Consider the following 16301-nt stretch of genomic DNA (forward strand, 5'->3'; position numbering starts at 1 on the left):
ATTTATTGTGGAACAAATTAAATCAGGTAGAACAAAAGGATTCTAATATGATATGAACAAATCAGGTCAAGACATTGTATATTAGTAATGTTTGTAGACCTTGAGTAGATAAGACAGCTTGGCTGGAATGGCTCTTGGAGTGGGTCCCTTGGCCTAGGGTTGTGAAGGTATGCTACACCCAGCACAGTGCTAGGAGGTTAATGTGAGTGACCTCTTTACATCTGTCTGCAAGGGAAATACATTGCCAGGTGTAGCAACTTATCCATGCCAGTCTCCCTAAGCATCTCATAGGGAAACAGGTTAGAACTACTACACTGACTTTAGCTGATGCTGTTTACCAAGGGGGTAAATCTGGTATAGGCAAACTTGGCCCTCCAGATGTTTTGAGACTACAATTCCCATCATCCCTGACCACTGGTCCTGTTAGATGTGAGTTGTAGTCCCAAAGCAGCTGGAGGGCCGAGTTTGACTATGTCTGGGGTAAATTCTACTATACTATAGTATAGTGTGTGGGTAAATTCTTCGTAAACCAGTTATCTGCACCATCCTATCAAGTTCTTAGGATAATTTTATCAATCTGTGGTAAAAATATTAAGTGCTTGGTAGTATCCTGCAGTCAGCAAGTGTTACCACCTGGTAAAAATACATCAGTGAGGCCAGGCTCTAAGAAGTGGAGTTTTAGGACCCAGGGGAGTTGGCTGTCATCCCAAGTGGTCCAGAGACAAAAACATGATCCCAAACAGCCAGAAATTAGATTTCAGAGAAGGCAAACAAAGTTCTGAAGGGTCAGAAGCAACGTTAGGGCTGCATCTGAAGATGGTTTGGAAATTTCAGCTGATGCAAAATTTGATGCCAGGTTGCTCACCAGGGTAAGACAGTTTGAGGATATTATGCCTACTACATTGAATTTGGCCCAGAAAATAATTGGCAGCCAAAGTGCTGGTTTTAAGCTATAAAGCCTTAAATGGCTCAGGATCAAAATACCTTAAGGACCGCCTCTCTCCATATGAACCTACCTGAACCCTGCAATCATCATCTGAGGCCCTTCTATATATGGCTCCTCCATGAGAGGTCTGGAGGGTAGCAACACGAGATCAGGCCCTTTCTGCAGCGGCTTCCCATTTGTGGAATGCTCTGCCCAGGGAAGTTCATCAGGTGCCTTGAGGCACCAGGCAAAAACATTTCTCTTTAACCAGGCCTTTGCCTGATTAACATCCTATACCCTTCTAAATGTGTTGCTGGGGGGATGCTATTGTTTTGTTCATGTATTTTGTGTTTTTATCTTGTGAACCACCTGAGAAGGGCAGTGTACCAATTCAGTAAATAAAATAAATAAGAAGCAGGTAGATAATTAAAGACAAACAGAAGTAAAACTTAGCTAAATTCCTGCATCCTAGAGACAGATTGGAGGGACTGAGGAGCAAGCTCTGGTCTTTACAGGGTACGTTGTGCTGGGATTGGCCTTTGAGGTCTATTAATATAGGCTCAGGCTTGATAGTGTCCCTGAAGTCTATATGCAGCCCTGGTCTTGTAATAGATTTGTTCTTTTTACCAAACTGAGAAGATTACTCATATTAGTAAGATATTAATAGTCTGGCTCTTTGCACATTACACAAACATTATTTTATCCCTTTCATTCCTTGATCAATAAATATAATAATCATATTTTGAGGGATAGTGTAAGGCTAGCATTAAAATGTTATGACATTAAGAACTCATTGAATATTATAAATTTCCTACATGGAAACTATCAAAAGAAAAATACTGCAAATAATTGTTTCACTTGCAATGAAGCTGAAATCCATGTCATGTTCGTTTTCAGCTGAAAGTGTATTTTGCGTCCATTGTTTTCTTGGCTTGCCACTTGCTCATTCAGATTTGCCCCTCTAGGTCTAACTTTATAACAGTATAATAAGATACTAGACTGGAAATATAAAAACATAACCTCTTGAATGACCTCTTGATATTTTGCTTATCATAGTATAATTTGTTTCTAATTCTGATTTTGCCGTTTGAATGGCTCATCAGATAGCTCCATTTGACTTCCGTGAGATAACACTGATGTAAGAAGTTTGAAGGTTACAGCTAGAAACCATTTTCTTATCTCTTTCATGAAATGATTTCCCCCCCAATTATATTAAAGTATAAATAAAGGCCTGAAAATCAGCGTGTCATTTCTCCATTTCCTTTCTTTCTTCTGATCTTCTTTATTACAGAATAAATTCATGTCCCAATAATTGCTCAGGGCATGGAAAGTGTACAACTAGTAGCTCCATTCCAAGCCAGGTGTATTGTGAATGTGACAAATACTGGAAGGGAGAATCCTGTGATATTCCTTACTGTAAAGCTAATTGTGGAAGTCCGGATCATGGCTACTGTGATTTGACTGGAGAGAAACTCTGTGTGTGCAATGACAGCTGGCAAGGTGAGTTGGAAAAATCTTTCCTGAAAGCTGCTGCCCTACTTGAAATGTCCAGAGCGCCCATTGTTTATTTATTTTCCAAATTATTGCTACCTGCACTTAGGCGAGAACTCAGAATGACATCTTATTCATCCTCTGTCATTCAAATAAAGCAAGAGCCTCTGGATTAAGGACTTGTCCCTTAGCCTCAAGATGGATCAGGTTAAACATTTAAATAGATTTCCTACAGCTTGTTGTTTGAGCAATCCAACTTACTTTAACCTGGGACACCTCCTATTTTATATGCAACTATTTTAATGGCACCTTTGGAATATATTAAGTACACCAGTTTTCTGTTTTTTCTTCAAACTAATAAACACACCAGTGGCTTTTAACGTGCACTCTCCCCCCACATAATTAGGGTCATTTACTCATTGAGCATGTTTATACAAATTCCCTACCATAGAGTATCACTTAATTGACAGGTGTCCTTCAGCCATATTTTATTTACATGGATAATGCCTTAGCCATTATCTCTTGGACTCTTTTATACTGTTTGAAGCCTGAGTTTATGTGTAACTATGAACAGTCAGTATATGTCATGGTAAGCAGAAGCTCCCAGGCTGTGAAGCAGTAGCTGCATTTGACAGGTGAACCTACTTAACTCCAATGTTAGGAGCTAATATTTTGATGTTGAAATGATTATGAAGGTAGTGGTTGGGAAACCATCTCTTAAGACCTCTCACTTGATCTCGAAGATTGAATGTTAGTTGTTACAATCACAAATATTTCCTTTCTGTGTGCGGTGCTCAAGAGAGTGGCAGCTATCTAGCTAGGTGTGCTTGGATGAAATAGATTATCTAGACTGAATTCATTCTGGGTTTAGGTTGGTGTTTGGAAACCTTGATGTATAACTTTGGATGTTCTCAAGCATGATACCTTGTTAGGCCTGCCTTGCAGGTCTGGGTTGGAGGCCATGGTGATACAGTGGTTCCACTTGTTACCTGTAGGGATGGTTTCAAAAAGTAGTGTTGGGGGATTTCTGCTTCAGCCAGTAGACTTTGAGTTTTTGTGTTTTTTTTTTATAAAATTTTTATTGGTTTTACAAAATTTTTTAAAGACAAACAAACACCTAAAAAGACATACAAACACGTATAATTTCATAACATTTTTTCATAAACCTCTTTTCCGGGACTCCCCCATACCCCCCCTTTCTGCATTCCAATGTCCATAATTTTTTAGCAACTTCTAAATATTCCTTTCCAACCTCTGTCATCTTAATCTTTTCTATAGTCTGTTCTTATATCACTGTATCCCTTTTTTTCCTGCAAACCTCAACATTCTAACATTCATCAAGTTTATAATAGTCCTTCAGGTATCTCTTAAATTTTCTCCATTCTTCTTCCGCCGTCTCTTTTCCTTGATCACGGATTCTGCCTGTCATCTCGGCCAATGTCATATAGTCCATCACTTTCATCTGCCATTCTTCCAGAGTAGGTAGATCTTGTGTCTTCCAATACTTTGCGATAAGTATTCTTGCTGCTGTTGTAGCATACATAAAGAAAGTTCTATCCCTCTTTGACACCAATTGGCCGACGATGCCCAAGAGAAAGGCCTCTGGTTTTTTAGGGAAAGTACATTTAAGTACCTTTTTCATTTCATTATAAATCATTTCCCAGAAAGCCTTAATCTTCGGGCATGTCCACCAAAGGTGATAGAAGGTACCTTCAGTCTCTTTACATTTCCAACACTTGTTATCGGGCAAGTGATAAATTTTTGCCAGCTTGACCGGGGTCATGTACCACCTATAAACCATTTTCATAATGTTTTCCTTTAAAGCATTACATGCCGTAAATTTAATACCGGTGTTCCATAACCATTCCCAGTCAGCAGACATAATGTTATGACCAATATCCTGTGCCCACTTAATCATAGCCGATTTAACTGTTTCATCCTGTGTATTCCATTTCAGCAGCAAGTTATACATTCTTGATAAATTCTTAGTATTGGGTTCTAACAGTTCAGTCTCTAGTTTTGATTTTTCCACCTGGAAGCCAATTTTCCTATCCTGTTTGAAAAACTCCATTATTTGATGATATTGAAACCAATTTTGTACTTTATGTTTCATTTTCTCATAACTTTTCTCATAAGTAGACTTTGAGTTTTTGAGTTCCTGCAGAGTTCCATCTTATCCTTCAGGTTCTTTAACATCAATATGAAGTTGCTGGGTGAGGTCATTGGGGCATCTGGAGATGGGTGTCATTAGTCTCCTTGTCAGCTGTATCAGGTGAAGCTGTGAAGGTGCTGAATTGCTATCTGGGCTTGGTAATAAACCTTTTAGTGCAGGGTATAAAGAGAATATTTAGTACTGTACTGTGTTTTTCTGAGCAATTGTGACATCTGGTGGATACTTTGGAATGAGCATCTAGTATAGTAAACAGAATTATGAAAGAAAATAAAATTAGTTTTCAGGCACCTTCTAAAAAGTTTGTTTAAAAGCAAAAAATATTTCTGATATGGTAGCTCAGTATTCACTGTAATATTGTCCTTTCAAGGTTTTTGTATAGATACTTAGTAATCCCTAGCTTACTATATCTAACATGCATTAGAATAGCAATACTAAAGATGGGATAAACAGAAAGAATAGAAAGAAATGTAGCTTTTTGCTTTTCAGCCATCCTCTGCATGTCTTCCCCTATCTGTACTCAAAAAAACAGCAAAAAGCTTGCGGATAAGAAATCCAAATACTTGCACTCAAGTATTTGTAGTGCTTTCCCTACTACTGTCTCTGAATTCCATAGGAGCAACTCAGACATAAAATTATATCCACTTCATATAGTAGATTGACCATAATTAATACCACATATTGTCAATCTTTTCTCCTTTTCTTTTCTTTTTTTGACCCTTGGGTACATTTGGTATTCTGGGAGTAAGCAATGGGACAATACTATCTATACTCCCTCCCTCTCTCAGATTTCTCCCCCTTCCTTCCAGCTGCTCGCAGGTCAATTTTTTTTTTTATTAAGTTCTTTTTTGAAACAAAAACATCCAGGGTGGGGGAACAAAAACATACAAGCGAACAACACAGTAAAATAAAGAAAAAAGACTAAGCAACACATCAAACAAAGAAAACAAACGAGAAACAAACCAACATCCATTCATAACGTAACAATGCTTGACTTCCCTCCATCTCGGCTTTGGGCTATGTTACTACAGTACCTTTCTGCGGTATCATTTTACAACCTTCATCTATACGTCACAGGCTTTATGTTACACCTACTGTGATTTTAATATTTCCTAAATGTGCTTCTATGTATGTTATGAATTTGTTCCAATCGTTAATAAATGTTACACTTTTTTGATGCCTGATTTTTTTGTGTCATCTTTGCTAATTCTATATACTCGCATAATTTAATTTGCCATTCTCTAACAGTTGGGATATTAGGGGTTTTCCAATTTTGCGCTAGCAATATCCATGTCAATTTTTGTGTACATTTCAGATCTGAACTGCTGATCTGAACCTTGAAAAGCACATGGAGCTGAAAAAGGATGTGGGCAAGAGTGGTGTTCTTCCAACTCCTCCCTTCAGATCTATATATTTTCCAAGGGGGAAAAAGTAACCATCCTCAAGACAAAGAGAGTAGTGGATGGTGGGGGTGGGAAGTGGAGCTCAGAGGCTTTGCAGATACCAGAGCGACATTATAAAAGCTTGCTGGTCTAGGCCATTCTAGTCTAGAATCCTTTTCTTCCTGTGGTCAACTGGATGCCTATGGGAAGTCTGAGCAGGAATGTCCTTAAGAGCACCACTACACCCATAGTAACCATAATGTCAACTTTGGAGCTAGGCAATTTACAAAGACTACAAGCTATTAGGTGTGTCATCTGTAGCTCCCTTCTTTTGTACTGAGTTTTGTGATGGGTGTACAGACTCTATCTGCTATTCCCTAGGCTCTAGATTCAAGAACTGCTGTAGGGTCAAGTGCTAATGTTTCATTGGAATATTCAAATTTTATTGGATTGTGATTGTATAGGAAATGATGTTGTGATTGACTAGAAATCTGCATGTATTAAGAATTCTGCTTTTTCAGGCCCTGTGTTATCATAAAATAAAATAGTGGTCAGAAACCTCTGGCCTCACAGACCAAAGTAGGCCATTTTCACCAAAGCACAACTACCTGCCTTACAGCTGATATCATACATAATTTCAGTTTTAGGGCTGGTAAACACAGGGGTCCTTAAAGTACTCTCCTGATTTTTCCTTGGTAAGCAGGGCTTGCTCACAGCACTAACTACCTCCATTAAATCAGTCCGTTTTCAGGCATAGTTGGGATTCTGACTGCTTCTGCAATTGGACACTTTTCCTTTGCAAACAGTTTTGCTATTCACCAGAGGAAAAATGTCCATTTGCAGGTGTAGTTTGAATTCAAATCTCACCTACAAATAGCAAAAGCCAGGTTTGCTATCTGTATTTATCAACTAATTTGTGCTGACAGTATGCTGCTTTGAAGTGGCCCATGGAGCCATTCTTTCTGGTTCTTGGAAGGAAAAATATTTCCCATCCCTGGCATGAAATTGTGACACAGCTGAGGGGATCTCCTTTTACATTCATCTCACCGTTCTTTAGTTGGCCTGTGAAGATAAGGAGCTGTCCAAAGTACTGGAACGTGAAAATTACTTTTAACACAGACACACACCTATATAGCTATATGCATTCTTAGCTCTAATGGTCTCTGAAGTTAAGTATGACACCAGGGTAACTAATTTTTAACTTCAGACACTGGTTGTTTTAAATGTAGTACTCTGTGCTCAGATTCAAAAAGTAATGACTTGTATGGGAAGAGTTAGTAAAGCTGATGCTGTAGTTGAACCAGAGTTTTAGTTTGGTATAAGGCAGCTTCTTATGTCCCCAAAGGAGAAGGAAGTTGGCAGAAAACACTTCCTACTATGTGAATAGAAAGAGTAACTTAGGAGTCAGGCTGAAGTCTCTAGGAATTATTTATTTTGGATGACACATCAGAAGGACAAGCAGTATATAATTTATCACAGCAGTTTATAGAAAACAAAACAAAACAATGGAATTAATAAAATTAAATTATTAAACAAAACCAGCACAGCAGAAAACCCCCCACAAAGTCAAGACAGTAAAAATTGTCAAAGGTGATAGGTTCAGCTTAGCATATGGGTCAGGTTCATTATGGTTGTTTTGCGCTACTGCAGTGTTATTCTCAAGAGCATCACTCCCCCCCCCCCCATTGACATGACTGGATTAGAGCATGTAGTGAACATTCTCTCTCGTGATTTTGCCATTGGAACTAAATAGATCAATGGCTATTTTGGTAGTTTGACAAGGTTTACAATAAAAATAAAGCATTATTTATTGCTGTTTTTGATATTTTCTTATTTGGTATAATGAAGTTAATTTACAAACTTCATATTAGCAAAATACTACTATGGTTTCAGTTTATGTTTGAAAATCTATTACAAGATGTATGCATTGCTTATATAGTCTCTGGTGTAAAGCAATTCTGTAGTATAAATCTCAAATATATATTTGCCAGCATCATGATCCACAATGTTGACATCCTCCTCCTCCTTCTCCTCCTCCTCCTCCTCCTCCTCACTACCCACCTTTCTTTCAAGGAGCCAAGATGGTATACATGATTCTCGTCCTCATTTTAGCCTCACAACAACCCTGTTAAGTAGTATATTAAGCTAAGAGATGGTGACTGGCCAAATCTCACACAATGAGTTTCATGGCTGTGTGGGGATTTGTGGGGTTGTGTGGGGATTTAATCCCTGGTATGACATGTGGGTGGCTCTGTGGGTTAAACCACAGAGCCTAGGACTTGCCGATCAGAAGGTCGGTGGTTCGGACCCCCAGAACAGGGTGCGCTCCCGTTGCTCGGTCCCTGCTCCTGCCGACCTAGCAGTTTGAAAGCACGTCAAAATGCAAGTAGATAAATAGGTACCGATCTGGCGGGAAGGTAAACAGCATTTCCGTGCGCTGCTCTGGTTCGCCAGAAGTGGCTTAGTCATGCTGGCCACATGACCCGGAAGCTGTACGCCAGCTCCCTCGGCCAATAAAGCAAGATGAGCGCAGCAACCCCAGAGTCGGCCACGACTGGACCTAATGGTCAGGGGTCCCTTTACCTTTATGACATGTCCTAGTCTGATGCTCGATAACACAGTGGTTCCCAACTGGGATCCGTGGACCCGAGGAGTCCACATAATGCACCCAGGAGGTCCGTGGCACCATTCACATAACTAAATCTATCATAAGAGATATTGAAAGTTTCAAAATTGGAGGGTCCATGGCATGGCTTTTGAAAAACAGGGGGGTTATATTACTTAGGTAATTGGGAACCACTGCTGTAACACACTACATCAGTACCGACTCCTCTAGTTTTTCCCCCTGCTATGGAAGAAAAAACTGGAAAAACTATAGCAGTTTATTGATACACCGTTTGTTGAAACTATGCTACAAAAATATATATAAAAGTATGTTAATAGTGAGCTTAGATTTTATGTGGATAGCTTTCTGTTTCTGCAGAGGCATAGCTGAGATATCAAATGAAAGATTTCTCAAACACAGTCTTTCCTCCCAAAGAAGTGTAGAACTAGGGGTCAAATGGCTAAATCTGTTTCTGGAAAACTTCATAAGACACCACATTTCTAGCATCTACAGGAAAGTGTGAAGTAACAAAAAGCCAGCTTGTAAAAGTCAGATTGCCTACAGCTCCCACTTGTCAGTCTTTACCTGTAGGTGAATTTCAAAGAAAGCAGATCTGTTGTTTGTTTCACCTTCAGCTATAAGTGGACATGGTGACATATTCAGTTCAAAGTGCTCACATTCTGAAGGTAAGTGACATTTAGTGGGAGAATGGAAGGAAATCATCTTTTCTCTTTTCCCTTTCATCCTTTAGTTCTTATTTGCCCTATTGTTCTCTCTAAACTATATTTGTTGTCCTGTGTTTGAACAAGAGTTATGCTTGCAGCACTCAAAATTGCTTCATCAAGAACAGAAGTTATACATGTGCTAGGAAAACATCAGGTAAAATAATCCTGAAATAAATTTTAGCAGCCTCTTTTAGGCTTTTTTGTTGATGTAGGTTTTTGATGTAGGTTTTTGAATGGCTTCTAGCCACTTCCCATGAGGTGTCCAACTAATGTAACAATTCACTTAATACAAAAGCCTGCTCATTTCTGTAGTTTGGACCACCAGCTACACATGTAGAGAAACCAAGGATCGAAGCAAATTATTTAGGTGCACCCAGGGACTTTCTTGGGCACATAGAACTAGCTATATGATTGTTTTGATCCCAGCTAAGCGTTTTCCAGCATGAGAACAATCAGCAGCATGGTAGAGCCTTTAAGGAGTTTATCCTTCTAACACATGACACACAGCAGAAATCTCTGGTGTTTTATCCTAATGATGCCAGCCACCAAGAAATACCTGTTGCTTAATCACCCTCCGGGACATAGAGGGCATGCCCTAAAACTCAAGAGAGAGCAGCAAGCACATGTAGATTAAAACTATTGCAGGTAAAGGTGCAATCAGCTGCATCACACAGATGTACAGGCTCCAGGAAATGAAAAGCCAAGCTGTTCATAAATGCCTGACACATATGTTAGTTAATAATACTGTTACTCTTGTACAGCCAATGGGTTTTCTGGCAGTACCAAATATATTGTTCTTTAAAATACAACACATAAATGATTTTTAAAAATGGACAACAATTGCTAAAGAGTTAGTTGATTATCTGGGGCCAAACTATACATTGGTGTCAGTAAAAAACATGGTGGAGCCAACCAGATGCACAGTTTGCATCTGGGCAGTCTGTACAACTTAACTCTGCACATTTTGCCTTTATGCTGTCCACTATGTGAGGCTGCAGACACTACAGGGGTTAGTGATATTGCAACAGTGTAACAGTGGTGAATAGATTCCTAGTGCACCATGAACAACTCTTTTACAGAAAATACCTCTCATTCTAACCAATTACAATATCTATTTCCATTTAAGTTTTGGGATGCACACACTTTGTTGTTGTTGTTTAGTCATTCAGTCGTGTCCGACTCTTCATGACCCTATGGACCAGAGCATGCCAGGCACTCCTGTCTTCCACTGCCTCCCACAGTTTGGTCAAACTCATGCTGGTAGCTTCAAGAACACTGTCCAACCATCTCGTCCTCTGTCGTCCCCTTCTCCTTGAGCCCTCAATCTTTCCCAACATCAGGGTCTTTTCCAGGGAGCAGTTTAAAGTGGATTCAGTGCACCCCATGGGTTCATGGGCTTTCCTTTTTTTGTGTCATCTCCATTCAAGTAATAATAATATAATAATAATAATAATATAATAATAATATATTATTTATACCCCGACCATCTGGGTGGCTCCCAACAGAATAAAACATCAAACATTAAAAACTTCCCTAAACAGAGCTGCCTATTTCCTTGACATCTGATGGGAGGGCGTTCCACAGGGCAGGCGCCACCACCGAGAAGGCCCTCTGGCAGCCTACACTTTTCCCCCTTTAAATTTGTTTTTCTTGATTGGTGGAGTGTGGATGCATTAAATCACACTGTGTTTTGTTATGTTACATATAGGCCAATGTTTTCATGGGTGCTATCTTTCACCACAACTCCCAGTTCTGCTTGCTCAATGCCTGAGCACAGCCTAGGTATTCTGTTTTCTTCCGCTCAAATGAAAGAACATAGTGTCCAGTGTCCCTGGTTGTTGCTGGATGCAACTTCTCACCATTGTTAATTTTTTTAAAACAACTGTGCAGACCTGCTCTTGTCGAAAATGGCTGCATTAAAATAAAAACAGAACTAGCCCTCACAGCTGATAGTAGGCAGGAAAGGAAAAGGGGCAAGAAAAAGAAAGAACACTTTCTATAATCCCACCTGCAGTTGCTCTTCCCCACTGTGCCTTGGCCATGTATGGTTATTCTCCAACCAACACAATGACTTTTTACGTTGGGCGGGGGAAGAGTCAGGAGATCTGTTGTTCCTCTATCTACCTCACCATTCTTTGTCCTCGGCAAGGCATTTCTTGATGAGCTGCTGGCTCTCTACCTGGTGTGGTCAGGCATGGTGTATGTATGTTTCTGTGTGTAAATTTCATGTATTTCAGTTTTTGTTTTTATTTTTAAATCAGCCCTTTTGTCTACTATGAAACATAATTGAAAATTTAACTGTGGTGATAGTTCATAATTGTGCTATTCCATGGGCCTTAAAAAAAAGTTTGCGTTCATAGGTAAACAAATCCTGTTTGCATATCCACAACAGACTTCAGGTTTCCTGAACTTCCAGAGGTCATGGAAATAGTAATAGTAATTGAGGGATGGGACTACATCACACAGTGTAAATGCATCTCATTAAGCACTGCCTGCTTGGATCTGTGAATGGGAAATACTGAGATAGATTTTAATTGAAAGAGCTCATGTGTGAATAAAAGTGAACAAAAACACACATGGAAAAACTGGATCTATGTAACCCATGCACATATTAACACCCTGTTGTGTACACAACCTTTTACTCTACTTCATATATTTTAATTCACACATATTTCAGTGAATTTCCCCCACACAAAACATGATTTCGCTTTTTTCAGATAAAGTTCAATATTTTTCACAATTACTCTAAATGTTGTATGCCATGTCAAAGTAGTATCAGACACTGGCTCTATGTGTGTCTTTAATATTTTTATGGCTTGCTTATTTAAAATTTGTTACACAAAAAAGTAAAAACGTGTTTATTTAACTTGGTATGTTTCAGTGCTTTGTATATATTTTACCACTTGGTGTCACTGTTTTTCCAAAAATACCCCTTCCATAAGTTAAAACTAATATACATTTGGTTTTAAACATATTAAAAAAAAGTAAGGGGACAACTTGCAGTTTTAAAAACCAGGATATAATTTGTAAACCAAAGAATGTAATCAGTCTGTTAAGAATAATTGCTTATATGTTGATTCATGTAACTGTTGGTTGTGTGTATAGCTCAGGAACTTTAAATAAATAAAATGCTTGGTGTTGCTGAAATGTGACAGCTATAACTCATAGTAGTCTTAAATCTGATTGAAGAACTTAGATTGTGTTTAGGGTTCTGATGAGATGAAGATTTGCTCTATTCACTATCCTTTATTAAAGTAGAAATATAGGTATGATATAAGATTATGAACTGAATTGAATGTCAAAGGCAGATCCATTCAACTTGTAATGGTCTTAGGATAGGATAGTGTTTGGCGGGCAGAACCGTTTTAATAGTGTAATGTCAGATTTCATCTATTATTATTATTATTATTATTATTATTATTATTATTATTATTATTATTATTATTATTATTCTAAATGAGTAGCAAGTGTATTGAAGTAATTTCAAATGTGTCACCACAAGTTATACCAAAGTTTCTGTTCAGTTCTCAGCAAGCTAATGAATTTTAGTTTATAGCCAAATCTTTTAAAGTTTGTTCAGATTTTCTTTTAGAACAAAGACTAATATGCCCAAAGACATTGAAAAAGAAGTATTTTGCTGGAAAAAAACCCCTAAATAAATGGGACTGTTTCATTTTTGCTTGCCATCATACCTAACCTATTTTTAAGAAAGCATATAAACTTCACACTACTATATTCCTAAAAGTCTGGTCCTATGTAAACCTTTGTTTAAAAATCATACGGCTTTCTGCAATGACTGTCCACTTATCTTTATCTCTTTACATTATTTATCTCTCTTCCCTCTCTACCCAACTACTAAAACCATTTTACAATATTTTACTTTCTTCAGTGAATCTGTACAGTACTTTCTACAATGAACGTTGCTTTTGTCAGCATAGTTTTTCCATCTAACCTTCACATAATTTTAACACTTGCCTAGGAGGCTGTACAGCTCAGGTGTAACTATTTCTCCCCATATATTTTTTTTTAATACACAGGTCCTGATTGTTCTTTGAATGTTCCTTCAACGGAGTCATACTGGATTCTACCTAATGTGAAGCCATTTAGTCCATCTGTAAGCCGAGCTTCGCATAAAGCAGTTCTACATGGAAAGTTTATGTGGGTGATTGGGGGATATGCATTTAACTACAGCACATTCCAAATGATATTAAAGTAAGTAATTTCCTTGGCCTTTCATTACTGTTTTGTGTGAATTTATTGTTACTTAATAAATAGCATTTACCCTGTACATCACCCACACTAGCGTAAATCAACCTAAACTTTAGAGCTGTCTTGTCCAAAGGATTCTAAACTTTGTAGCATTACCCCTGGACGTTTTGCTGCTCAGGAAAAAGTGGGAGTATGTTCTAGCATACATATTATGGTTTTCACACTGATAACTTTCAAATAGACTAGGAATCGAGATGAAGACATTGTCTGTTGAAAAGAAAACTACTGTGAGAACACTTTTGCTACTTGTATTATCTGTTTTATACAAACGGAATTAAGTTCCATTCACCCCAGTCTCTGGTTATTGTCCTCTTGAATTATAGTTCATTATTTCACCTTAGTAATATTCTTAGAGTTAAATGAAGTGAAATATAGCCGATCAAGTGGCTCATAGAATTCAAAATACCATCTTATGATTAAAATACATCTGTATTTTTAATATTTTAAAATTAGTTTTCAAATATAACCCCAATAATAGCCCAATTATAACAATTAATTCCCTAATTATATAGTTATGATGACTAAACTGAAAATAATAATTTTGTTTCCAAAATTTATAGACTTAGAATTCCCTTGGTTGACACATTTATTTATTTATATATATTTATTTTTACCCTTTTCAGTTATAATTTGGAAAGCAGCATCTGGAATGTAGTACCAGTATCGAAAGGACCTCTTCAGAGATATGGACACACTATTGCTTTATATCAGGTTTGGCTCATCTAGGGTAATATTTAACTTTATAAATTTCTGGGCTTTTGAACACCTTTATTGAAGTTATTTCATAACCATGCTTTAAACTCCATTCTTTACGGACAATTGATCTTTTTGGTCTATGTGGTCTTGTCAGTTCATTCTTTGAATGTCCTATTCTTTTTGGTAGTTTCCTACACACTTCAGAATTCTGAGTAAAGAATTATTTTATCCTATTTTGCCGTAAATCACCATATTGTAAAAACCAGACGAAACCAAACCTTAGGTTATGAATTAAGCTTTTATGTCCCAAACTGTTGCTGCCTGCCTTCAGCTTGTGAGCTGAGCCCAAACCCAGTCTGCTGACTTTTAATTGAGAACATAAAACTGTATTTCAGATAGCTGCAATTGTACTGTTTCCAGCACATCAGTTGGGGTAAGGGAATCATTCCCAACAGCAACTAGCCATGCATGGAAATACAAAACAATTTGGTTTTGAAGCTCCACTTGGACTATGACTTCAAAGTTGTATGTTTTGCATTTGTGATTTACACTAGTTGAGCCGAAGGGCTAGTTTCTGCTTTCTTCTTAAAGAGTAAAAATATGTTTGTTAGAATTATTTTGTTTGGCTGTGTAGTAGTTAAGGTTGTAAAGTGGGCATCTATTTGGTAGGTACAGATCTGAACTTGATCCTGTTTTTGAGTATCAAACAAAAGCTTCCAAAAAATAGGAAGAATGATCACAAGGCTGTGGAAGGATAAATTAGATGATTATTTATAAAGCACTTTTCAAATTATTGTTCCATCCTGCAGATATTTAATTTCATTGCTGTAGTTTAGGTTGTAATGTTATGCAGGAATAACTGATCATCTTAAGTGACAGTTCGTTTAAAAACGTTTTAGACTGTGATCCTAAAACTACTGTCACAGCAAAAACAACATTTATTTCAATAAAACTTGCCTGTATGGTGCTTTGAGACTCAGGGTATTACTTTCATTCCTTTGCTATTCATCAGTACAAGGTCTATTGAGCACAGTGGAAGGAAGAGAAAATTATCTAATTGATAAGTTTGTCTCCCTGTATTAATTTGGTGTCTCTGTGCAGTTTTCACACAATGATTCTGAGAGTCGCTGACATTCTGTGAAACTCATCTGCCCATCCCCACCCCCAGTCTTTCATTTTGTTTAAGGAAAGCAAGAGATGCAGAGGTAGGAATATTTATTAGATGGCTCCTGGTTTAATATCATTTTTGGAGTTTTAGGCCAGTCACTCCCCCCCCCCTCTCTCTCTCTGTGTATTCTGACGTGCTTGTAATCCAGACATGATATTCATATGGCAGTTGTGTCTATAATAAAAGGAAACTATTTAAATCTGTACCCGATTATTGTGTTTTGCAATAATCTAGATTGAGATTGTGTGGGAGGAATGAAAATGGTTTTAAAAGCATGTAATGGAAACAAGAAAATGTTATAACAGTCTATAATTGAAGTGGAAATGTTCTGCTCTGAGTTCTGCCCTTCACTCAAAGCAGGCAGCATACTTAAAAGCCAGGCTCCTGATGGAATGTAGGTGAGAAAAGAAGTGGTTAATGAAATGGTGCCAAGATGGTCATGGAAAACTTTACAGGACAGAAGAAGTTGAATGGCTTGGCTTCAGTGAGAGGCAGGAGTAGACTCAGGCCTGCTTAGAGTCAGAATTGCTAAACAATGTGACAAGAGTAATAGGAAGGCTGAGAAACAGGGTAGCTGAGAAAACAGCAGGTGGTGCAGGCACCATGAATTAAAAGAAGAGAGTGGCAAAGCAGAATATGGGCCTGTGGCCAGTAGAGGCTATATACATGGATTATAGGAAGGAAGTGGTCAGGCAAGGAATGATGAAATACTGTAGGCAGTAAGTCAGGAAGCTCATAGGTTTGTACAGTCTTCATCACTGGAATTACCTACATCTTTGAATTGCAGTGAAAGGCAAATTCTTCAAGGCATGCCTTTTTACTGTAATCCAGCATTTCGACAAGGGAAACGTAGCTGGTTAAATTGTCGTT

At 38.0% G+C, this 16301-nt stretch overlaps 1 protein-coding gene across 3 annotated transcripts in view; it reads left to right on the forward strand.

The window, feature by feature from the left end:
- ATRNL1 (attractin like 1) overlaps positions 1-16301 on the forward strand; it is a 503197-nt gene that overhangs the window by 57575 nt on the left and 429321 nt on the right. For all 3 annotated transcript variants that reach the window (XM_081192831.1, XM_081192833.1, XM_081192832.1), the window contains exons 5-7: positions 2217-2425; positions 13336-13510; positions 14191-14278. In XM_081192831.1, the coding sequence (XP_081048957.1) occupies positions 2217-2425; positions 13336-13510; positions 14191-14278 (472 nt within the window). The remainder of the gene's footprint in view (positions 1-2216; positions 2426-13335; positions 13511-14190; positions 14279-16301) is intronic.

The sequence above is a fragment of the Podarcis bocagei genome (assembly GCF_964188305.1).
Source record: "Podarcis bocagei genome assembly, chromosome: 4".
NCBI lineage: Eukaryota > Metazoa > Chordata > Lepidosauria > Squamata > Lacertidae > Podarcis > Podarcis bocagei.